At 43.2% G+C, this 25,413-nt stretch overlaps 1 protein-coding gene across 1 annotated transcript; it reads right to left on the bottom strand.

Moving 5' to 3' along the window:
- Positions 1-6,901: 6,901 nt before the first annotated feature.
- B3GALT5 (beta-1,3-galactosyltransferase 5) lies at positions 6,902-7,837 on the bottom strand. The gene has a single exon (XM_008068450.1). It carries the CDS (start codon positions 7,835-7,837, stop codon positions 6,902-6,904), a length of 936 nt encoding a protein of 311 aa, XP_008066641.1.
- Positions 7,838-25,413: the final 17,576 nt, after the last annotated feature.

Below are 25,413 nucleotides of genomic sequence, written 5' to 3' on the forward strand. Positions count from 1 at the left end.
CACAGAGTTCAGGGAGAGGAGACCTGACACATTTCTGTTGATTCAGATCCTTCTTTCCTCTCTTTTTACATGGTGTGCTACCTGGTTACAACAGTATGTTTTAAGACAAGTAGGAATTAAATAATCTAGTTGAATTTTGTTTTGTTTTGTTTTGTTTTTGTTTTTTGAGTTAGTGTCTCACTCTGTTGCCCAGGCTGGAGTACAGTGGCGGCTCATGGCTCACTACAGTCTTGACCTCCTGGGCTCAGACAGTTCTCCTTCCTCAGCCTCCCAAGTAGCTAGGACTATGGATGTGTGCCACCACACCCTATTTTTAAAATTTTTTGTAGAGACGAGGTCTCACTATGTTGCCCAGGCTGGTCTTCAACTCCTGGGCTCAAGCAATCCTCTAACCTCAGCCTCCCAAAGTGCTAGGATTATAGGCATGAGCCACTGTACCCAACCAATTACTTTGTTTTAAATAAAAGGCAATGTGGCATGGTGGACACTGCTCCAGGCTGAGGCTCAGGAGATCTGTCTGGGCTTCCCATGGCCACTGAGCTCTGATAAAAGGACCTGGGACCAGATCTCTCAGACCTCTTTTAGCTGAGAAGTGCAGCAAATCTGTTTTCATTTGAAATGGCTTTCTCACTTTGTATTTCAGCTGTTATCACTTGCAAAAAGAATGGCTGTGAACTCCCTGGCCCAGACAGCAGAAAAAGGAAGTCTAGGGAATTAGGTCTTTCAGGTCCCATCATCTTACGGGTGAGAACCCTGCAGCCCAGAACCAAATGTGTCCAGGCAGGGAAGGTGGCACACCTCAGGCCATAATAGAAAGCGAAAAACTGGTCCAAGTCTGCCTTCATTATTAAAAGATGCTTCTAAGAAATATAGTGTGTTGGAGACCTATAGGAGCAGGTACAGCTTTTCAAGGACGGGGTAAGGCCAAGTGCAGTAGCTCACACCTATAATCCCAGTACTTAGGGAGACCAAGTCAGGAGGGTCACTTGAGCCTAGGAGTTCAAGACCACCTGGGCAACATAGGTGGACCCTGTCTCTATAAAAATTAAAAACAAAGAGTTAAACGGCTGGGCTGCAAGACAGAGAGTTAAAGGTTTAGGATCATTCTGTTAGACCTGTGGACAAAAGTACTGTCTACAAAAAAAAAAAACCAAAAAAAACAGCTGTGATATGAGGATTTCCATCTTAGAGGTCTCTGATACTGGACAGCAAGGGAACAATTTTAATCAATTGAATAAGAGACATGGATTGAAGTTTGTAAATGTAGAATGCCATATTGGAACAGTTTATTCTATATCACAGCAAATATATGGTTTCTGAGTTAAACTTAATTAAACTTTAGCCTTTACTATTAAACAAGCTTGTTTATCAGGGAAACTGCCTTCGAAACCAAGACTTGGCTTTCAGCAATTTTGGTGTGGACAAAACCAACCCATGAGGTACTGGTTGCTGCAATCAACCTCACAGGTTTGGTAATTTCCTTTGTGGGTAACCTCTGGACTGTCCATATTCCTCATACACGGGCAAGCAGATCCCAGGACACCCAGCAGTGATCCCTGGGCACAGAATTCACCTGCACAGCTCAAGAGAGCTGATAGTCCTTCATAGTCCTGGCTTTGAAAAATAACCTTGAAAATTGATACACTGTGGGTCTTAGTGTCCTGAGCATGCATACGGATATGCAGCAATTCATCTACTGAAAACACCTGAACTGAAGAGTCACTACCATGGTCCATGTATATTTCCTAACAGCTTTGCTTAGTGTTCACCTCCTTGTGGGTCAGGGCAGGGAGGATGAGGGCTCAAAGTCTTACACAGTCTAGGAAAAGGGCAGATTTCCATAATCATCAGGAAAGACAGGTAGGGAGGGCAGTCCTATCTGAGACAGGACTGACCATGAATGAGGATGGAGGACAGGTACATGAACCGTGCTGTGCGATTCCATCCCCCCTGTACTGGGTGAGGTTTTCCATTCCTCAAAGAGAGGGGTGAAGAAGTACCGATGTGGGGTGTTTCTAGGTTTTCAGATCATAGAGTCCATGAAAACGCACCCGTTTTCCCACTTACTGATTCATTTGGAACCACAGTGTTGGCTGGGTTTTAGAAAGCCTTCATTTTTTCAGTCTTATTTTCTTTTAAAAACCCACCTTCTAAAAGGTCCATTCAGTTCCCCTCAACAAATATTTATTGAGTACCTACTATGTGCCAAGGCCATGCTAAGAATCCAAGGTGCACCAATGAAGACAGAGCTAGACCCACACCCACACAAAGCTTACATTCAAGTCAGTTGAAACATAAACAATAAAAAATAAATATAGATAATATATGCTGTGTTCGAAATTGATAAGTGCAATGAAAAAAATACAAGGTAAGGGAGCACGGGTGTGGGGTGAGTTGCCATTTCATTTCATATAAGGAGGCAGGAGTAGGCCTCATGAGAAGGTGACATTTGATCAAAGACTTGAAGGAGACAAAGGAGTGAGCCATGAGTACATCTGAGGCAAGGGCACCCCTGACAGAGAGAACAGCTGGTGCAAAGGCCCTGAGGCAAATATCCAAGGAAGAACAAGGAGGCCACTGTGGCTAGAATAGCATTGTTGCTGAGGAGGCCAGCATGAGTAAGGAGAGGTTGTGAAGGGATGAGATAATGGAGACAACAAGGTAGACAATATTAAGGTTATGACTTTTACTCAGAAATGGGGAGCCACAGGAAAGTTCGGGCAGGGAACTGAGATTCCCAAAGGATCACTCTGGGTGCTGCTGAGAGGAGATCACTCAGATGCAATGGTAGAAACCAAGAGAAGAGGCAGGAGGTGACTGCAGGACTGCAGATGAGAGGCAATGGGGAGGAAGGGACCTCAGATAAGGGTGGCCGCCATGGAGGAGCAGGAAGTGGCCAGCTTCTGGAGGTAATTTGAAGGTAGATCCAACAGTACTTCTAATGCACCGGCTGAAGGAGGGGAGTCAGAATGGCTTCATGGTTTTTGACTTGAGCCACAGCAAGGGTGAGGTGGCTATTAACTGAGACAGGGCAGGCTACAGATGGTGCGGATTGAGGGTCGTGACTTGCATTAGAAGGTCATTACGGGAAATCCAGCAGAATATACGAGAATGAAGAGCAAGAGAGAGCTCTAGGCTGGAAAGAAATGGGAGAAATCGCCAACATAACAGAGGGCATTTAAAACCATGAGAAAGGATGAGACCCCAGAGGGCTGGGTAAAGTCAGGGAAGAAAGGCGATCCCAAGCCAAGCCTGGGTACTCCAACACTAAATAGAGCAGAGAGGAGGAACAAGCCATGGAGACAGAAAAGGAACAACAAGGAGGAAAGGAACCAAGAGCACCAAGTGTCCCAAAAGCCAGTAAGGAGAACCCATCCAGGAAGAAGCAGTCAGGTCAGGCGAGGGCTGAGAGCCTGCTGCCCTCAGTACCCAGCTACATGGGGCCATGGGTGCCCCTGACAAGAGTCATCCAGGTGAAGTAGGGGTGCGAAAGTTTCACAAAAGGGGATTTCACAAGGACTAGAAGGACCCAAAGGAAGTGACAAACACATAAAACCACTTCATGGGGATCTGACACACAGACAATGGGAGCCGGGCAGCAGCTGGTAGGGGACATAATATCAGGGAAGGTAGCAGTTGTGTTTGTCACACGGGAGATAGCAGCATGTCTGTGTGTTTATGGTATAATTAAGCAGAGGGGACAATGGGCGATGGGATGAGAGTAGGGACAAGTGCAGGAGACATGCTCCTAAGGCGGGAAGAAGAGCTGGAAGTCTGGTTCAACAGGGAGCAGCTGGCACCATGAGAGTCCAGATGGCTCCTTGCCAAAACAGTAGATACAGAATATAGGGGCTCAGAGGCCAGGGGTGGGGGGCATGGGTGGCAGGGGGTTTGAGGACACTCCCAGAAGTGCAGTGGGAGCAGCTGATGCAACGAGCCCCCTGCGGGCCCTGGAACACTGAGAGGGGGCAGCTGGTGACCCACAAGCATGATGGCCCCAGTAGTTTGGGGGTCACACCCTGTTTCTGCCACTTTTAAGCTATGTAATCGCAAGTTACATGTCCAACCTCACTCTCTGCCTTGGCTTTCTCATCTGTAAGCCAGGGATATTGGTGGTATCCTCTCTCATGGGTTGTTCTGAGCATTTAAATGAAGTGCTACCTAGAAAGCTCTTATCTCAATACCTGACAAATAGTATTTGCTCATCTGAATCCTTCCTCTCTGGACACCTGTGAGTGAGGGCCCTGTTGCAAGCCCATTTTGAAACTAACGTTGGGTGTCACTGGAAAAGCGTCGCTTTGCTTCCTCACTCACACTCACATAGTTTCTCACTCCCACATCCAGATAGGTAAGCGTCATGAAACACAGGCTGAACTGAAACCTCAGCCCATGACAAACCAGCCATGAAGTCTTGGGTAAGTCTCTGGGTCTCTCTGAGTCATGTTCTCATCCCATCCCACCTAAAAGAGGAGGCAGGATTGAATAAGCTCTAAGACTCCTTCAAGTTCTAGAGTGATTAAGTGATTTTTTCCTAGAAAAAAAAAATTCTTCATTGTATAAAGTGAGGTTCGTGCCTGGAACTCCAGCAACTGAGGGTCACTGGAGGCCAGGAATGCGAGACCAACCTGGGAAACATAATGAGAAAACAATAAATAATAAAAATTTAGAGAATTATCTGGGTTTGGTGGCACACACCAGTAGTCCCAGCTACTTGGAGGCTAAGGCAAAATGATCACTTGAGTCTAGGAGTTGGAGGCTGCAGTGAGCTATGATTGTACCACACACTCCAACCTGGGTGACAGAGCAAGAGAAAGGAAGGTAAGTAAGTAGGTAGGTAAGTAGGAAGGAAGGAAGGAAGGAAGGAAGGAAGGAAGGAAGGAAGGAAGGAAGGAAGGAAGGAAAGTGAGAGAGGGGAGGGGAGGAAGAAAGGAAGGAAAGAAGGAAGGAAGTGAGCAAGGAGACAGGGAGTGATGAAGGAAGGAAATATAATGGATAAATAAGGTGTCTTGCAGAAAATCCTTTAAGAACACTCAGAGGCAGCCAGTGGAGTCCACCCCTGGCTGCATCTGTCCCCATAGCCAGAGGCTGTGGACGGATAATGCAAAAGCCAGCTCCTGAGCCAGCCATGCAGAGGCAGCCAGCTTGACGAGACACATGCCAGACAAAGGGGACAGTGAAACACAGACACAGGCCTACTGCCAGACAGACTACCTCACTGGCAAAGCACTCATTCTCTTCAGAATCAGAGGCAGCCCATGCTATGGAACCAGAAGCGTCCATCCCTGACTTTTCCACCTGAGAAGGAGGCTTTTCTGAACATGACCCAGTGCACTCAGAGCAGCCAGGATGAGGAAGATCAACTTCAAGAAGCAGCTCAGTCCAGACACAAGAAATGCTGTGCAAAACAGGCCTACTTTTGCAATTTAACATGGTCATAACCATTTCGCAGCAAATCACTTTTCCTGAGTTCAAGGAAGAGTTTAGTCCAGCATTTAAAAGTCACACAGTCACGTGAGGCCTCTTCTTTGAGAACTTAGTAATATCTGGTAAAGAAAAAAAAATTAAAAAATCAATTCTACAATTAGGAGCAAGAGAACTTCGCATGTCATGTAACAGTGGCTGAATGGGCAGAAACTTTTACAAAAAAATGTCTTGGTTTTCACACAACCCTGCAAAATGGCCCACACAAACCTGGGGTGGGTGGGGGAGGAAATTGAAGGCCAAACACCAAACCACGAAGTTCAGTTATTTCTTGGCAAAATGTGACTCAATGAAGATGAGCTTGGCCAGGCTTGGGAAGTGGAAACAGGGACATCCCCTTGACTTGGGCCCACTTCAGGGCTTTGTGTCTGAAGACCTTGACCGCATCTTGACTTACAGCCAACTGAAATCTCAGAAAAGTGCCCAGAATCCTGTGTGAACTGTTGCCTGCGTTCAACTGCCCTTCAATTTGAACTGAGAGAACTCCTGATCGAGCAAAGACAAAGGACATCTGGGGAGAAGGGATCGGAACTCCACAGATGGCTTGGAGGGGATGTCCTGCTGGTCAGTGAGGTCAGCAATGTGAGCAGTCTGCACAGTGGCCAGACTGCCGTGGGTTCTGAGCCTAATTTATAAATGTATCAAAATTGATTTCTGTCTGGAGCCGGGCACTTCTAAGCAGGCAAGCTGCAGCGACTGCCAGTACATCTGGGATGTGCTCTGGGTTGTGTTGAGTACCAAGGTGGCAGTCTGGACTCAGAGTCCACCTCATCCAGTCTGTGAATAAAGGCGTTTGGGTGAGTTCTCCACCCCAGTCTTAGCAATGAAAGCACAAGCTTTGGGCGATAAAGTGGAAGGGACTCTGGACAGGGACTGAAGGCTGCCCACTGCAAGGCTGCCCCCCCAAGCCTTTATCATCAGTGTCCTCTCCCAGGGAGGCGGCATATGGGCAGGAGGTAGACCAAGTCTGGGACTGCACACAGGATTCTGCCAGTGCTTGATGTGTATTCCTGCTCCAGGGTATGCTGGCTATGAGCCTTAGAACAAGTTTCTAGATCTTTCTTAGCTTCTGTTTCCTTATCTGTGAAGTGAGGATAACAACACCCACCACATCACAGAATAATGACCCCTAGAATGTGAAAATGTAGGTGTATATCAAATGCTTAGTACGAGTGTAGATGCCCAAGAGGCGGTGTCCGTTATAGACTGGGGCTCCTGGTGGGAACTCATCAAGTGGCTTCACATGCACCTCCATTCTGGCATGGACTTGGAGCACTGAAAAATGGTGTCCCCACTCTCCCGCACCTCTTCCTGTCTCACTCCCTCCCTGCCCCACGACTCCCAGCAGTGCCACCCAAATCTTTCAACAACAATCACTGCAGATTGTCTGAGTTTGTCTGGGTGTGCCTCCAGGAACCCCTCAGACCGGCGGACAATCCTCCTCCCGGGAATTCTCCAGAGCCTGCCAGTAGAGCAGGAGCTCTTGGGACTTGATAAAATGGCAAGCCACGATTTTCCTGAAGCGGCAGATAGAGAAGCGCAAGCCCTCAGGGAAGAAGGTCTGTTTTGAATGCAGTGCCTCCAGCCTGATCTTCAGCTTCTCCAGGCACAGCCCCACGAACACATCCTCCAGTTTGATGTATGGGACGCTCTCGGAGACATTGTACACCTGGCTCGCCACATCGCTGGAAAAGACGTAGCCGGTGCCTGAGCAGAAGGGCGGGTACCTGTCCCACGGGTATTCAAACTTACTGACAAACCACTTGCTGAACTTTTTCCTAATGGGAAATTCGTTCAGTTTTAAGTAGCCGGTGAAAAACCTAGTGGTTCTGTTTTTCTTCAAAAGTAGTTCGGTCAGATAGTAGACATTGACGAACATGTCTGAGTCTGTTTTCATCACAAACGCTGCCTGAGGACAAAAATGATGGACCCATTCTATGCCCATCATGGTCTTCAGAGTCAAATTGTAGTAGACATCCACGAAGTCCTTCTGGATGATATCTCCATGCAGCTGGCCTTCCTGGGCCACCGCCCTCATTTCGTCCTGACTGCTCGTGGTCCCCAGGAGGAAGAATGTTTTCAGCCGTTTGCCCTTCACGATCCTTTCTTTGCCCCACGTCTGCCGGATGGCCATGCGAGCAGCCAGCTGCTTATGGGAAGACGTCACCAGCAGGACCAGGAAGGGGGGATTCTGCCTGCAGTCTATGTCTGGGAGCTGAAGGAAGTTCCCGTACTCCTTCTTGTAAACAAAGGACTGTTCTTTGAAAGGACTCAAATTGTTCATGCTAAAATACAAACAAAGGACCCCCAGCACCAGAAGGCAAATACAGATCAATCTCATCTTCGGATAAACCATCTGAAAGGAACAAAATCAAGCTATTAGATCCCAGAAGCAGAAGGGTATGTTTCCCTTTGTACTGGGAGTCTGAGATGAGGGAGGAGACCTAGGTTTCAGAAACTCCAGAATCTGGCTGCATACGGAAGTGGAGTGATGTGGTTAAACAGTCAGGCATAGAGGACTGTCAGCATCTGGTGCTCTGTGGTATAAGACAAAGAGCACTGAGATTCTAGGCACTGGTCCTGGCACTGCAGCCAGCCAGTCCTGGACCTACGAGAGTCTCAGATTCCTTGTCTATAAGGCTGTAGGACCAGTATCTCACCAGGTCCTCCAGCTCTGCCTTTCTATGACCTTATGATGAAGTACAGCTAGACTACCTGCAAGATTGGAAACCACGTGTTCTAGAACTCAATGCATGGGCTGTTTATATTCTTCTCTGTTCTCATTAAGCGGTCTTCTACTGCTCCTCAAAAGAAGCAAGTCCAGTGTTCTGATCTGCACAACTACATTGAAATTCCATCTCTGCTCGCCGTGGCTGTTACTCATTTTTTTGTTGTTACTTTTTAAAATCACCATTCTGATTCTCTCATCTTTTGCCTCCCATCTCTGCTATTCACAGCAAATTCAGCATCATCCATGCAAGCACAATAACATTAAGAAAGCAAATTACTCACTTTTTGCTGGGCAAGAGGAAACTCTGGTTTGGAAGCTAAGTCACAGGGTAAATGCCAAGAGGAAATTTGTTTCAAAGAGTTGTTGGCATGTCCATACTATCCAGTTCTAGGCTGGTTTGTTTACTAAAAATGATGATTTCATCTCTCAGGAATCACTAGGAAAAAAATAACAAAATAAAAATAGTGTCATTCAAATCATTCATGCTTTATGGCAGGCCTGCAAAATGTATTGTGTCTCCTGTGCCATTCTGCCACCCACTTATGTGACCTCAAGCAAGCATTTAAGTCCTACCCCAGCCTCACTTTTCTCATCTGTGAAATGGGTACCATCAAGGTAAAAAAAGTCCACCATGTGATTCACCTGTGCACAATAACAACAGGCCTAATGGGTGAAGATAACACTTCATACCTTTTTAAGGAGATATGGTAAACTCATCAATTAGTTATAGCCTAACTTCTCATTCTGGTCATTGACCTTATCTACAAATGGAGTCTGTGGCTGAGGTTGAAAGAATTTGACAAAGGGAAGAAATCCATCAATTCTCAACTCAATAGCAGCATCTTGGAAATGTTAATCCTGGGTGAGAGAGCAGAGGAGTCAGCAAGAAAAGTGAAGTGCAGAGTTGAGCATTTTAATGTGTTGGGTTTTTTTTGTAATTTATTTTATTTTTGAGACAGGGTCTGGCTCTGTTGCCCAGGTTGGAGTGCAGTGGCATGACTGTAGTTCACTGTATCCTCGAACTCCTGGGCTCAAGTAATCCTTCCACCTCAGCCTCCTGAGTAGCTGGAACTTCAGGCACAAGCCACCATGCCTAATTTTTATTTTTTGCAAAGACAGGGTCTTGCTATGTTGCCAAGGCTGGTCTCAAATTCTTGGTCTCAAGTGATCCTCCTGCCTCGACCTTCCAAAGTGCTGAGATTACAAGCATGAGCCACCACACCCAGCCAAAGATTGGTTGTTTTGATAGCAAAAGATAAAATTTCATTAAGTCAAATTTCTATTCTAAATATGTTTGCCATAAAAGAAAGGAAACAATCATAGGGCTTTCTAGAACCAGCTTCTAGAACCAGCTCTAGAACCTGTTCGCTCTCCAGGGCGTATCTTCCTTACTCAGTTCTCACACTCATGGTGATCCTCTGGAAACACCCTCAGACACACCCTGAAATAATGCTTTTTTACCAGTTCTCTAGGTGCCCCTTAATCCAGTCAAGATGACATCTAAAATGAACCATCACACCATGCTTGGCTCTTTAACTCGTGAGCAATCTGGATATCCAGAACAGAACCATGGAATTGGAAGAGATAAATATTGCCGATCAACTGTAGGTGGAAATAGACCCCACCCTCCACTCTCCTCCACCTCCGCCCTCCACCATCCAACAGGATCCTCTTCATGTATCACATCCACCAGCCCCAGCCCCGTGCCTGGGTCACTGCACCCCTTCTGGATGGGAATGCCTAGCGGGCAAGGGATATACCCCTCCTAATACCCCAGAAAGCTGTACATAGGGTAGATGCTGAGCTCATTTTTAATTAAAGTGAAATGATAAGTAATACTTGTACAGAACCATTGGGATAGGGAAAGTCTATCTAAGGGGAACCTGAAGTCAGTGTAAATGCCTCCCCAAGGATGTGGAGTGTGGCCTGGGATTCTCTCCAGGCCAAATGGGGAGACCTAATCTTCAGCCTGGCCCAAAGCTATAGGACACAGAGACAAAGGGATCTCAAGTCCATATCACCAAAGACTGTAAAACCAGAAGGATGTTATAAAACATGAGTTCAAGGTATTTGGTAGGGAGGACCTCTTGGATCTGAAGAGAAAGATCTGGAGTGAAGGGACAATGGCCTTGTCCAACTATGAAGCCAAAGAGAGCACCCAGGAAAAAAAGCACACAGTCAAAGGTGTGCCCCCCAGGGGCCTATGGCCCACAGTGGGAAGAGAGCAGGTGAGCATCCCAAGCCACGTGAAGGATGTCATCTCTGTGTGTCCTTGAAGGGCAAGTGTGATGTAACAGGTGGAACCCAGGGATAGGTGATCCAGACCCTGGGAACTCTGGGAGTGTGGCAGGTAATCCATAGGGTTGAAGTTAACCTTCAAGACATTTTCTCTGGATCACTGTCATGTATCTTAGAAGACTCTCACTATTGCACAGGCCATAGGAAAACAGAACATTATCACCAGGAATACAGAACAGACAACAGCAGGGACCTCTGCTGCCTGAACAACCCCAAGGTTCTCAAATTCAATGAGGGTCAGCATCACCCAGGAAGCTTGCTTAAAATCCAGATTCAAAGGTTCTATCCATTGCACTCCAGTCTGGGCGACACAGTGAGACTCCAACTCAAAAAAAAAAAAAATAAGGTTCTATCCCATAAAGATTCTGATAAAGCATGTCTGGAGCCCAGGAATCTGCAGTGTCACAAGTATCCCTAAGCTGTCAGTGAATCATATTCTTTGTGCCTGTGGGTCAATATTGAGGGTCTTGTCTCAATATTGATGGCTGCTGACTGATCAGAGTGGTGGCTGATGAAGGTTAGAATAGCTCTGGCAGTTTCTTAAAATAAGGCAAAATGAAGTATTCCACACTGACTGACTCTTCCTTTCACAAAAGGTTTCTCTGTAATATGTGATGGTACTTGATGTTATTGGCACAAAGAATTTCTTTGAAAATTGCAGTCAACCCTCTCAAACTCTGCCACTGCTTTATCAACTAAGTTTATGTGATATTCTAAAACCTTGGTTGTCATTTCAACAGTGTTCACATCATCTTCATCAAGAGTAGAGTCCATCTCAAGAAAGCACATTTTTTTGCTCATCATTCAAGTTTTCTTGTGAGGTTACAATAATCCAGTCACATCTTCAGGCTCCACTTCTAATTCTGATTCTCTTGCTTCTTCTACCACATCTGCATTTACTTCCTCCATTGAAGTCTTGAACCCCTGAAAGTCATTCACGCTATTCAAAACTGCTGTTAATATTGACATTATAAGCTCTTCCCATGCATTATGAATGTACTTAGTGACATCTAGCTGGTGAATCCTTACCCAGACCCATCAGAGGAATTATCATCTATGACAGCTATAGCCTTACAAAATGTAATTCTTAAATCATAAGACTTGAATATCAAAATTACTCCTTGATCCATGGGCTGCAGAATGGATCTTGTCTTAGCAGACATAAAAACAACATTCATCTCTTTATACATTCCATCAGATTTCTTGGGTGACCAGGTGCATTGTCAATGAGCAGTAATATTTTGAAAGGTTTTTTTTTCCTAAGTAGTAGGTCTCAACAGCAGGCTTAAAATATTCAGTAAACCATGCTGTAAACAGATGTGCTATCATCCTATCTTTGTTGTTCCATTTCTGGAGAGTGGATTTAGCATAATTCTAAGGGCCCTAGGATTTTCAGAATGGTAAATGAACATTGGCTTCAAAAGTCACCAGCTGTATTGGTCCCTAACAAGAGAGTTGTCAGTCTGTCCTTTGACATTGACTTCTCTTTCCCAATTATAAAAGTCCTAGATGACATCTTCTTTCTATGGAAGACTATTTGGTCTACATTGAAAATCCATCGCTTAGTGTATCCACCTTCATCAATTCTTTCAGCTAGACCTTCTGAATAATTTTCTGCAGTTTTTCCATCAGCACCTGCTGCTTCACCTTGCACTTTTATGTTATAGAGATAGCTTGTTTCCTTAAATCTCATGGACCAACTTATGCTAGCTTTTCTTCTCCAGCTTCCTCACCACTCAGCTTTCACAGAATAGAAGTGAGGGCCTTGCTCTGGGTTGGGTTTTGGCTTAAGGGAATGTTTAGGCTGGTTTGGTCTTCTGTCCAGACCACTCAAACTTTCGCCTTATCAGCAATAAGGGTGTTTCACTTTCTTGTCATTATTGTTGTGTATGGAGCAGTGAGAACACATAACATTTATTACAAAGGCAAGAAACAGACTGGGAGAATATATTTTTCACACATGTATCTAACAAAGAGTTATTATCACAAATATATCAAAAACTTCCATGAATCAGTAAGGAAAGGACAAAAAAGTTTCACAATCTTAAAAAATACTGCACTGAAGTGGCACTCCCTTCAAGAACTTTTCCACTCCCGTCAAGAACTTTTCCACTCCCTTCAAGAGTTTCCACTCCCTTCAAGAACTTTTCCTTTGCATTTGCAACTTGGCCAACTTTTTTGCACAAAAGGCCTAGAGTTTGACCTATTTTGGCTTTGGACTTGTCTTCCTCACAGCTGAATCATTTCTAGCTTTTGATTTAAATTGAGACATGCAACTCTTTCACCTGAATAATTAGAGGCCATTATAGGGTTATTAATTGGCCTACTGTCAATATTGTTGTGTCTCAGAGAAGAGGGAGATCCAAGCAGTGAGAGAAAGAAGGGAGAAATACTGGTTAGTGAAGCAGTCAGGATACACATTTATTAAGTTCTCCATCCTATGGGCATGGTTTGTGGCACCCAAAACAATTTCAATAGTAACAGCAAGGTTCACTGATCACAGGCCAGGCATGGTGGCTCACACCTGTAACCCCAGAACTTTGAGGGGCCAAGGTAGGAGAATTGCTTGAGCCAAGGAATTTGAGTCCAGCCTAGGCAAAATAGCGGAACCTCGTCTCTGGAAAAAGAAAATAAAAAAATTAGCCAGGTATGGCAGTGCACACCTGTAGTTCCAGCTACACAGGATGCTAAGATGAAAGGATCGCCTGAGTCCAGGAGGTCGAGGCTGCTATGAGTCATGATCATAGTGATCATGCCACTATACTCCAGTCTTGGTAACAGAATAAGACCCCAACTCAAAAAAAGATCACTGATCACAGACCACCCTAAGAGGTATAATAAAAATGAAAAAGTTTGAAATATTGTGAGAATTACTCAAATGTGGCATAGATCCATAATTGAGCACATACTGTTGGAAAAATGGTGCCAACAGACTTACTGGAGGCAGGATTGTCACAAACTTTCAATTTGTAAAAACACAGCATCTGCAAAGCATAAAGTGAAGCATAATAAAATGAGGTATACTTGTGTGTATATCTATGGGTGCCAAAAAAATGTATACACATTATAAGTATGATGTTTGCTCAAAAGGTGGCATTAATCAAACGAATGCTAGCATCACCATGTGACAGGCAGGACAGTCAAAGAAAATGGTGGGCACACAGTTGAGCAAACATCATACTACACGTTGCTATCGCAATTTAATTCAACTTTAAAAAATAATACATAGATAACGTCTCTTAAAATGTGTATACGTTTTTTGGCACCCCCTGTGTGCATGTGTTTATGTGTATGTGTCTTTATGTGTATACAAACACACACACACACACACACACACACACACACATCCTGTTGGCTCTGTTTCTCTGGAGAACGCTGACTAAACCATGCCGGGAGCCCCTGTATCTTCTGAGCAGTCTGTCAATGATGCTTCAAGGGCAGCTTGCTTGTTAAAGTGGCAAAGGGATTTTTCTGGAAGCATGTCAAAGAGGTGCCAGGTCATGAAGAGGACTAGGAAGCCCCCTAAGGGAGGTAGAAGGAATAAAACCTTCAAGAATATACCCTAGAAAAAAGTAAGGGAAAGCACTTGAGGCATAGATTGACTGTGCCAGACAATTAGTTTGTGCCCTGAGGATTCCTTGAAGCTGTCTGGGGCCTGGGCCAATAGGTGTCTTATATGAAAGCCCGCAGGTTCGAGACCAGCCCAGGCAACTTGGTGAGACCTTGTCTCTACAATAAATAAAAATTAGCCAGGCATGGTAGCATGCACCTATAGTTCCGGCTACTTGGGAGGCTGAGGTGGAAGGATCGCCAGAGCCCAGCAGTTCGACACTGGGGTGGCCCTGAGAGTGCCAGTGCACCCCAGCCTGGGTGACAGAGTGAAACTCCAACTCAAAAAAAAAAAGAAAAGAAAGAAAAATCAGGATGTCTCCCCACCCTTTTGACAAAGTTCCACAGTTTCCTGTACTGGAGGAATAAGTCAATGTGTATTTTAACTATTTAGGAAAATTGCGGCACAGTTAAAAAAAAAATAGACCAATGGAGCACAACAGAGAGTCCAGAGACTCACACATATATTGTCCCTGATGGATAACAAATGCACCACAATAATTTCGTGGGTAATGAATGATCATAGAATAAAAGGTGCTGGGTCAATGTGATATCCACCCAGGGAAAAGGAAGCACCCCATTGCTACCTCATGCCATGCACAAAATCAAATCCAGATGGATTGCATACCTAATGGTGGAAGGTGCAACAATAGAACTGGAAGAAAAACCTTCTGATCTTGAACTAGGTAATTTTTATTTATTTATTTATTTACTGGAAGACAGGATAGGACACAAAACACAAATCCATAAAAGAAAAGGTGATAAATGGAAGTTTAAAAGATACTATCAAGAGAGTGCAAAGCCAAGACACAGACCGGGAGACTATGCTTGTCATACATATATCTGACAAAGGATAATTATCTCAAATATAACAAAAGCTTCCATGAATCAGTAAGAAAAGGACAAAAAAGACTCACAATTTTAAAAAAGAAATTGTGAACAAATATTGCACCAAAAAGAAGATATTCAGTGGGCCCAAAGTCCAAGAAAAGTCAACATCATTAGAAAATACAAACAGAACCACAATGAGGTATCACTGTCACCCATTAGAATGACTGAAATGGGCCAAGCATGGTGGTTCATGTCTGTCACCCCAGCATTTTAGTAGGTCGAGGTGAAAAGATTGCCTGAGCCCAGGGATTTAAGGCCATTCTGGGCAACTTGGAGAGACCTCATCTCTACAAAAGACCAAGAAATTAGCTGGACGTGGTGGCAGTGCTTGTGATTCTAACTACTTGTAAAGTTAAGGCAGAAAAATCACCTGAGCCCAGTAGATAGAGGTTGCAGTGGCCATGAGCATGCTACTGCACTCCAGTGATCTATGATGAGAGGTTAACAGTAATAAGACAAGAGAGCTCTAAAGAATATAGAAATAATCATACACAAGGAACAGTCATTGCCCCTAATGCTGAGATTGAGTAACTGAGGAAATGACCCTCAACCTCAGGGCTGAGATTTAGACCTCGCTGGAAGGGCACAGTCATACCCATGGAATGGCAGAGTTGTTACCGTGGTTCCACATCAGTAGAACATGCTTGAAATCCACCCTCCAGAACCTGATGGAAATCTGCCCACTAGATTGCCAGAGAAAGCTATTCACCAGGATTTATCTCACAGATCTACACTTTGTGTACACTCTGCTACAAAAGACTTAGCAGAGGTACCAGGGAAGGAAGCTGCTGCCTGATGGGCATTGCTGCAATACCACAGGAGCTGCCAAGCCAGTGCTCTGAACCAAGAAGGAAAAATTATCTCCCACAGCAATGCTTCTCCAGACCTCTCCATTGACAAGCTTCCAGGACCAGATTGCAGAAGAAAAAATACATAAAGGGCCCAGATCCATTTCCACAGAGCAGGCAAAAAGGGTGAATTTGGAGCAGAGAGGCAATAAATTGATAAAAAGCATAACTCGGCCAGGCTCAGTGGCTCAGCCTGTAATCCTGCGCTTTGGGAGGCTGAGATGAGTGGATTGCCTGACACCGCGGGTTCGAGACCCACCTGGGCAACTTGGCGAGACCTCATCTCTACAATAAATCAAAAAATTAGCCGGGCATGGTAGCAAACGCCTGAAATCCCAGCTATTTGGAAGGCTGAGGCAGAAGGATCGCCGAAACCTAGCAGGTGGAGGCTACAGTGGCCGGGAGTGGCCACTGCACTCCAGTCTGGACAACAGAGAGTAAGACTTGAACTCAAAAAAAGAAAATTAAAAAAAAAAAAAAAAGGCACAACTCTAGCCAAGAAGTGTCCATTAATAGCAGATTAGATAAATGAAATGCTACCCAGCCATAAAAAGTACAAACTACAGACACAGATACTGTGTGTTAATCTGACAGACATTATGTTGAGTGAAAAGAACTAGACATGAAAGAATATATACTGACTGATTCCATTCCTATGAAGTTCAAAGCCAGGCAAAATGTATCAATGATGAAGAAAGTCAGAATTGTGGTTATCTTTGCTGGGGAATTATTGAATGAGGGCAGCAAAAAAGGCACCTTCTGGAGGGCTAAAGACATTCTATTCTTGATCTGAGTGTTGGTTACATGGTTGTAAACATACTTAAAAATTCATTGAGTCATGCAACTAAGGTCTGTGCACACTGCTGTGTGCAAAGTATAGCACACATACATATTTTAAATAATTTTAATTAAAAATAAATCTCTGAAGAAGTTATATCTTCTGTAGAATTGACCAAATTTATTTGACACAAATCTGACTGTTTTTCATGAGCCAGTGTATCACAAAACAGATTCCAGAAAATAGGGTCTAAGGTTTTCTTCTCTGTCAACTCTAAAGCACTGACGGCTGCTTTAACACGTCAGTTGCTCAGATACAGAAGGCAGAATTCTTGATTAAATTGTGAGGTTTGCTGTGATGATTCACACAATATTTCATTAATTTTCAAATCAGTTCCTACTTTATTTTCCATTATGTATCAGTTTACGAGGCTGGAGGGCAGATACAGAAGTCCCCTTTTGTTAATCTGGGCAGCCTGCTAGGATGGAAAGAACGAGGATTCTGGATTCAGAAGACCATGGTTCACATCCCAGTTGGATCACAGCAGTGGTGCAGCATGACCCAAGGAACTTGTATGCGCCACACCTGTGTCCTTGTCTCGAAATTGAGAATATATTGCCTGTCTCACAGGGCACCTGGGAAGCGCTGCACAACAGCAGTAATTATTTCTGTTCTGGTTTCTAACTAAAGCGTGTTCCTTGGTAGTATCAGTGGCACTTAGGAACGCCAACTCAGTTCTCCCCTGCAAGGTCCCCCTTTCCACAGACATTCTGCCCACCACCCTTCCTCTTATATGACACTCAGGGTGTGCATTTCTATGGAAGGACTCGAACCTCAAGGGGAGTGGGACGCATGTGCTAGAAGTCACTGAGAGCCTCACTGTTCACACCATAGGTCACACTTTCTGGGAGCCCACAGGCACCTGGGGTGAGAGCCCAGCCTGGTGAGCATCTGCCCCTCAGAGAACAATGACCTTTTCTTTTTTTTTTTTGAGTTGGAGTCTCACACTGTCGCCCAGACTGGAGTGCAGTGGCCACTCCCGGCCACCGCAGCCTCGACCTGCTGGGTTCCGGAGAATGACCTTTTCTTGGAGCTCCAGGGAGAGGAGCAGAGTTGAGCCTCCCAGGGTCCATTGTAAGCAGTAAGTTCTTTCCAAAGCCAGTTAAAGAGTTACAAACCCCACCATAAACATTTTTTCCATCATGGGTTCTTTTAACTCCTCTGAATAATGTTTTTACATACATAAAGCAAAATATATAGAAATGCAAAACAAATCAATTATGTTGGAAAAAATTGATCAAAATATCTTTAAAAGAGAACCAGAGTAATATGCACACTTCTTCATGATTGCATTTAATAATGATCTCTAGCTCTAGGTCTGATAGAAACTAACTTAATTTTGCAGACAGGATGAGCTCTACTCATGTCAGGAGGTGTCCACAACTACTATAATATGGTGGGAAAATACAGGTAGGGATTTCTTTCGATGACAAAGTCATAAACCCACTACCATGGGTCAGTGCCTATTGAACTGTGGCCTCTCCCCCACAAAAAATTCATATTCCGAGGTTCTAACTCCCAGTACTTCAGAATGTAGCCTTATTTGGAGACAGCCTCTTTACCAAGTTACAATAAAGTCATAAGTGGGGAGGGGCCCTAACCAAATATGACCGGTATCCTTTATAAAAGAAGAAATTTGGACACAAACTCGCACACAGAAAGAACATCATGTGAAGGCGGAGGTAGAAACAGAGGTGACATGTCTACAAGCAAAGCAACTCCATCAATTGCCAGCAACCCCCCAAAAGCTGGGAGACAGTCCTGGAACAGATTCTCCATCATGGCCTCAGAAGGAGCCAACCTCAATGACACCTTGATCTTGAACCTCTAGCCTCCTGAACTGTGAGACAGTACATTTCTGTTGGTTTAGCTGTCCAGTCACTAGAGAACGTACATTAGTACCTGTATTTATAATGGAAGAAAGTGCTACATTTCAGTTAGAGGTTTGTGAAAATAGGGACATAATGTTTTTCCCATCCAAAGTATCAGGCCCCAAGTTATTCATCCTGCTTTGGGCACCCAGGGTCCTCTGTCACCAATGGTGGACACCAGGGGCCCTAAGCTGAGTGACCGCCACACTTCAACACTAATGATGGCACTGCTGTGGGGGAAAGATGTCATGGTGGACACCACATTTCCATAAGGATTTTTGGTTTTGGTTGTTTTATGTGACCTTGCCTTCTGACAGTATCAAGATCAAGGCCAAGACCAAGTGAGGTCCTGGCATCAACACTGAGAGAGAGTGGGACATTTCTTTTTTTTTTTTAACTTTTAATGTTTTTATTTTAAAGATGTGGAGTGCAATTCAGGGTTAGATATACAAATGTTCATTATGCAGGTATCCTTGTTGATGAGGTGTACCCCCTCTTCTCCAGGCATATTCCCACTACTGCCAATTCCGCTTCCCTCCCCCCACCCCCCTACCCCAGCAGTTTCCTGCTACTGCCAATCCTTTTCTTATAGTATTACAATAATTGGTCAAGGTCCGCTTATGAGTGAAAACATGTGATACCCAGTTCTTTGTTTCTGTGAAAGAGCACTCAGTATTATAGATCTAAGTCCATCCAGGTTGCTGTGAAGTTCATGATTTTGTTCTTCTTTATGGCTACGTAAAATTCCATTGTGTATATGTACCACATTTTTTTATCCAGTCCTCTTTTGATGGGCAGCACTGGTGGGTCCATGTTCTTGCTACTGTGAACAATGCTACAATAAGCATTCTTTTTATAGAATGATTTGAATTCTTCCAGGTATATTACCAGTAGTGGGATTGTAGAGTTGTATGGAAGGTTGATTTCTAGATCTTTTAGGAATTGCCACATTGTTCTCTACAGAGGCTGTACTAGTTTACACTCCCACCAACAGTGCAGAAGTGTTCCCATTTCAACGCATCCTTTCCAGCATCTGTTGTTTTTTGAGCTATTGATGATAGCCACCCTGACTGGAGTTAGGTGGTATCTCATTGTAGTTTTAATTTGCATTTCTTTGATGACTAGTGAGGCTGAGCATTTTTTCATGTATCTGTTGGCTGCTTGTATGTCTTCTTTTGAGAACTGTCTATTCATATCTGTTTCCCTCTTTGTAATGGAGTTATTTGTTTTTTTCTTTTCAGCATGTTGAGTTTATTGTAGATCCTAGATGTTAGGTCTTTGTCAGACACACAGTTGGCAAATATTTTTTCCCAGTCTGTGGGTTGTCTCCCCGCTCTCTTTATGGTTTCTTTGGCTTTGCAGAAGCTTTGTCAGTTTGATGAGGTTCCACTTATCTATCTTATCTCTTATGGCATGGACACTTGAGGTTTTGGTCAGGAATTGGTTGCCAGTTTCAATTTCCATAAGACTGTCTCCTGCCTTTTCTAAGGTTCTTATAGTTTGAGGTTTTACATTTAGGTCTTTGATTCACTTAGAGTTGATTTTTGTGAATGGTGATAGGTAGGGATCTTGCTTTAATCTTCTGCACATGATCAACCAATTTTCCCAGCACCATTTACTGAATAGGTTCTCCTCTCCCCAGTCGTTGGTGGCGGAGGCTTTGTCAAAGATGAGTTGATTGAGAAATTGAAGTTTTGCTTCTGGAATCTCCATCCTGTTCCATTGGTCTATATGCCTGTTCTTGTACCAAAACCAGTACCAACACCAGGCTGTTTTGATTATTGTAGCTTTATAATAAGGTTTAAAGTCTGGGAGTGTGATACCGCCTGCTTTGTTTTTGTTTTGTTTTGTTTTTATTTTTGGCTGAGGATAGTTTTGGTGATTCGTGGTCATTTATGTTTCCATATGAATTTCTGTATTGTCATTTCCAGGTCTGAGAAGAATGCTGCTGGTAATTTAATGGGTATTGCATTAAATCTGTAAGTTGTCTTCGGTAGGATGGACATCTAAACAATGTTGATTCTTCCAATCCATGAGCATGGAATATTTTTCCATTTGTTTATGTCGTCTTTAATTTCTTTGAGCAGTGTTTTATAGTTTTCATTGTAAAGGTCTTTCACATCTTTGGTTAGGAAGATGCCAAGGTATTTGATACTTTTTCTGGCTATTGTGAATGGGATTGTGCTTTTTATTTGGTTTCTGTTTGTTTATTGTTGGTGTATAGAAATGCAACTGTCTCTTCCACATTGATTTTTAAACCCTGAGACTTTGTCAAAGTTCTTTATCAGTGCAAAGAAGTTTTTGACAGATTCTCTTGGGTGTTCAAGGTATAGCATCATGTCATCTGCTAAGAGGGATAACCTGACTTCCTCTTTTCCTATTTGGATACCCCTGATCTCCTTCTCTTGTCTGATTGCTGTAGCTAGGACTTCCAAAACTATGTTGAAAAGGAAGGGTGAGAGTGGGCATCCTTGTCTTGTTCTGGTTTTCAGGGGAAATGGTTCCAATTTCTGTCTATTTAGCTGTATACTGTCTGTGGTTTTCTCATAGATGGCTCTTAACTATTTTGAACATCTTACTATGCCTAGATATTCAAGGGTTTTTATCAAGAAGGGGTGCTGGATTTTATCAAAAGCCTTTTCTGCATCTAATGATACAATCATGTGGTTTTTGTTTTTACATCTGTTTACGTATTTAATTACGTTTATGATCTTATGAATGTTGAACCAGTCCTGCATCCTGAGGATGAAGCCTACTTGGTCACGGTGGATGATTTTTGAGATGTGTTGCTGAATCTGATTTCCTAGGATCTTGTTGACAATTTTAGCATCTGTGTTCATCAAGGACATTGGCCTGTAGTTCTCTTTCTTTGTTGAATTTTTAGCTGGTTTGGGTATCAATGTGATAGTTAGCTTCATGAAATGATTTGGGGAGAGTTCCATCTTTCTCAATTGCCTGGAATACTTTCTGTAGGATTGGTACCCATTCCGCCTTGTATGTTTTGTAGAATTCCACCAGAAAGCCATCTGGTCCAGGACTTCTGTTTGTAGGTAGTTTTCTTATGACATAGTCAATTTCCTGAATTGTTATTGGTCTATTTAAGGCCTCAATTTCTTCTTATTTCAATTTGGGAAGGTTGTGTAATGTCAGAAAGTCTTCCACTTCCATAGGTTTTCAAGGTTGTTTCCATATAAGTGTACATAGTAGTCTCTGATAATCTTTTTCATTTCTTCTGGGTCAGTTGTGACTTGGTCTTTTGCATTTCTGATTTTGTTTACTTGGGCTTTTTCTCTCTTTTTCTTGGTCAGTCTAGCTAGGGGACCATCAATCTTGTTTATCCTTTCAAATAACCAGCTTTTTGTTTTGTTGATTTTTTTGTATTATCCTTCTGTCTTCTATGTCCTGAATTTGGGCTTTTATTTTGGTGATCTGTATTCTTCTGATGAAGTTAAGGTTTTGGTGGTCTTGCTTTTCCAGTTCCCTTAGGTGATTTGTTAGGCTGTTAACTTGTGATCTTTCCATATTCTTCATGTGTATTTGTAGAGATGTGAATTTCCCTCTTAGTATTGTTTTCATGGCATCCCAGAGGTTTTGGTAAGATGTTTCTTCATTTTCATTTGTTTCTAGGTATCTTTTCATCTCTGTTTTGATTTCCATGTTGATCCAGCAGTTGTTTAGCATCATGCAGTTTAGTATCTAAGTCTCTGTGGGTTTTGGGGGAACTTTGTTGATGTTGACATTTATTTTTATTCTACTGTCATCTGAGAAGGTGCATGGCAGTGTTTCAATCTTGTAGAATTTGTTTATGCTTGATTTATGGCCAAGGATGTGGTCGATCTTAGAGTACATTCCATGTGGTGATGAGCAGAATGTAAATTCCATGGTTGTGGAGTGAAGTGATCTATAGGTATCAATTCAGTCCATTTGGTCAAGCATCACGTTGAGGTTCTGGATCTCCTTGTTGATTTTTTTGTCTTGATCTGTCTAGGGTCGTGAGTGGGGTATTTAAGTCCCAAGGTATGATACTGTTAGAATCAATATCTTTTTAAAGTCTACCTAGAAGCTGCTTTATGAAAGTTGCTGCTACTATGTTGGGTGCATATATGTTTTGGATGAATATTTCTCAATGATTGAACATTTTATCATTATGTAGTGACTTTCCATATCTTTTTAAATTTTTGATAGCTTAAAGGGTGTTTTGTCTGATATTAAGATTGTAACTCCTGCTTTTTTTGTGGTCTGTTCATCTGAAATTTTGTTTCCCATCCTCTTACTTTAAGTCTATGAGTGTCCTTTCTGGTGAGATGAGTCTCTTGGAGACAATATATTGGTGCCTCATATTTTATCCATTTTGCCATTCTATGCCTTTTCAGTGGTGCATTTAGCCCATTCACATTCAGGCTAATTATTGAAATGTGAGAGTTTATCCCTGTCATGAGGTTCTTATAGAGTTTGTTGTTGTTGCTGTTTATCTTCTTTCTTTTGATTTTTGGGTTGATTCATGTGTGTTTTCAATCCTTTTTCTGCATTTTTGTGAAGGGCATTGTCATTCTGTTTTTGCTTTCTTCTGTGTTTAACACTTTCTTAAGTGTTTCTTGTAGAGCTGGTCTGGAGGCAGCGTAAGCTCTTAGGGATTGAATGTCTGGGAAACATTTTAATTCTCCATCACTGATGAAGCTTAGCTTAGCTGGGTAAGTAATTCTTGGTTGAAATTGTTTATCTTTGAGAACTTTGAAGATTTGGCTCTAAGCTCTTCTCACCTGAAGTGTTTCCGTGGGTGAGTCTGCTGCTATTCTAATTGGTCTTCTCCTGTAAGTAGTCTGACCTTTTTCTCTTGCTGCCTTTAGGATTCTTTTCTTTTATACCTACTTTGTGTAGCAAATTACTATGTGTCTAGGAGTTGGTCTGCTCATTTGTCATCTTGCAGGGGTTCTCTGAAACACTTGTGTTTGAATGGTCATGTCATTGATGAGCTGAGGAAAGTTTTCATGGATAATTTCATGGAATGTTTGTCCCAGGGTGGTCTCTATCTCTCTTTCTGCCTCAGGAAGTCCAATTAATCTTAGGTTCAGCCTCTTGAAATAATCACTCATCTCTTGAAGGGTTTGCTCTGTCTTTTTAAGCTTCTTTTATATGTTTTTGACAGTTTGAGTTAGTTCTATGTTTTGATCCTCAAGCTCTGAGATTCTTCTCCTTGGCTATTCTGCTTTCCATGCTTATCAGTTTGTTACTTATTTCCTTCACTGTATTCTTTATTGTTGTTATCTCAGTTATCAACTCCTTCATTCTTTCCTCTTCTATTTATTTATTCTCATTCTATTTATTCTCTCTATTAATGAGTTGATATCTGGGTTTGTGATTTGAGACCAGTCATTCTAGAGCTCTTCATTGTTTGCATTCCAAAGTCTGTATTCTCAGTGGCTGACCTCCCAATGGTCTGTGTGAGACCCATATTCTTCTTTGGTTTTTCTTCATTTGTGTAGATTTTCCTCCCTCCTTTTTTTTTCTCTTCTTTAATTCTGTTGTTCAGGGATGGGGAGATAGCATTTACTTCTGTTTGCTCAATCTCCTATTCTTCCTTATGTGGCCTTATATGGATTTTCTGGCTTTATTCAATTCTGAAGCTGAACTGTGGTGGGGGGCTGTACTTTTTGCAGTTTTGAGATTTAATTGAGGGAGGAGCTGTGATTCAGAAACTATCTGCAGATCCTAATATCTGCTGACAGGTGTGTGGGCCCCCTGAACCCACTTCCCACTGTCTTACAATCTGTCCACGCAGTGGAGATATAGGTTTGCTCCCTGAAAGCAAAATGAGACAAGAAAAAAGAAAAGAATGGTAAAAGAAAAGAGGGGGATGAGAGGAAGGTGGAGAAAGAGAAGAATAAGAGTGAAAACAGACAGGTGTACCAACTAACAAATGAAGAGAGACACAAACAAAGACAGAAAAGATTAAAAAAACTAAAACATACACATAATCATACAAATACAGAAACCAACCAAAAAAAAACCCCTACTGATGTACTCTCCCTCAAAAATACCAGTACACAAACAGAAAGTCTAAAAAAAAGCAATAAAATATCAGAAACAAAGCAAGTATGAAAACGTCATTAAAAACAGAGAGCGAAAAGAAAAAACAAACAAAAAAAGAGCAAACAAAACTTGTTCTAAGGTAGTTCCTATAAGTACAACTTCCTTTCGGCTCTACTCTCCAGCCCCTCCCCTCTGCTCTCAGCACAGGCTGATAGGGTTGCTCTCAGGTGGGTCAGATGCCCCAGGCCTACTGTGGGAAGAGGGTGGATCAGATCTGGACTCATCTGGCTTGCTGCCTGTCAAGTCTCCCACTCAGATCTGATGTGTCTGTGTATGATCCAGTGTGGGGGGGGGGGGGCTTCTGTGTCTCTGAGTTTGATGAGATTACCTCTAGGTACCAAGCTGGAGGCTGGGTGGAACTAGGCAGGGCAAAGCAAGTCTCTGCCTGGAACTGGGACAGGGAAAATGGCTCCAGTGGGGCTCCTCTCTAGTTTTCCCCCATCTTCTCTCTCCACAGATCTGGGGCTCCAGTCACTTTGCTGTCACAGGTGATGGTGTGTGCTCAGCACCAGGTGATGAGAATCAGCTGTATTCAGCAGGCTTTTCTCAGGAGAGTCCCGAGAGCAGATGATCCTGCACACTGGCAGCTTTAATTTCAGGATGGTGGGGGGTTGCAGTTGCCTCCAGAGGAGAGCCCTGGGTGCATGAACTCAAGTCTCCCCTCAGACGGACTTTCACTCACCCACCAGCACACACCCACTCACACAGGGAGTCTTTATGGACACTCACTTTTGGAGAGACTCATAGTCCGACCTG

The sequence above is a fragment of the Carlito syrichta genome, unplaced genomic scaffold, assembly GCF_000164805.1.
Source record: "Carlito syrichta isolate Samal-C Ts95f unplaced genomic scaffold, Tarsius_syrichta-2.0.1 Scaffold310954, whole genome shotgun sequence".
NCBI classification, from domain to species: Eukaryota; Metazoa; Chordata; class Mammalia; order Primates; family Tarsiidae; genus Carlito; species Carlito syrichta.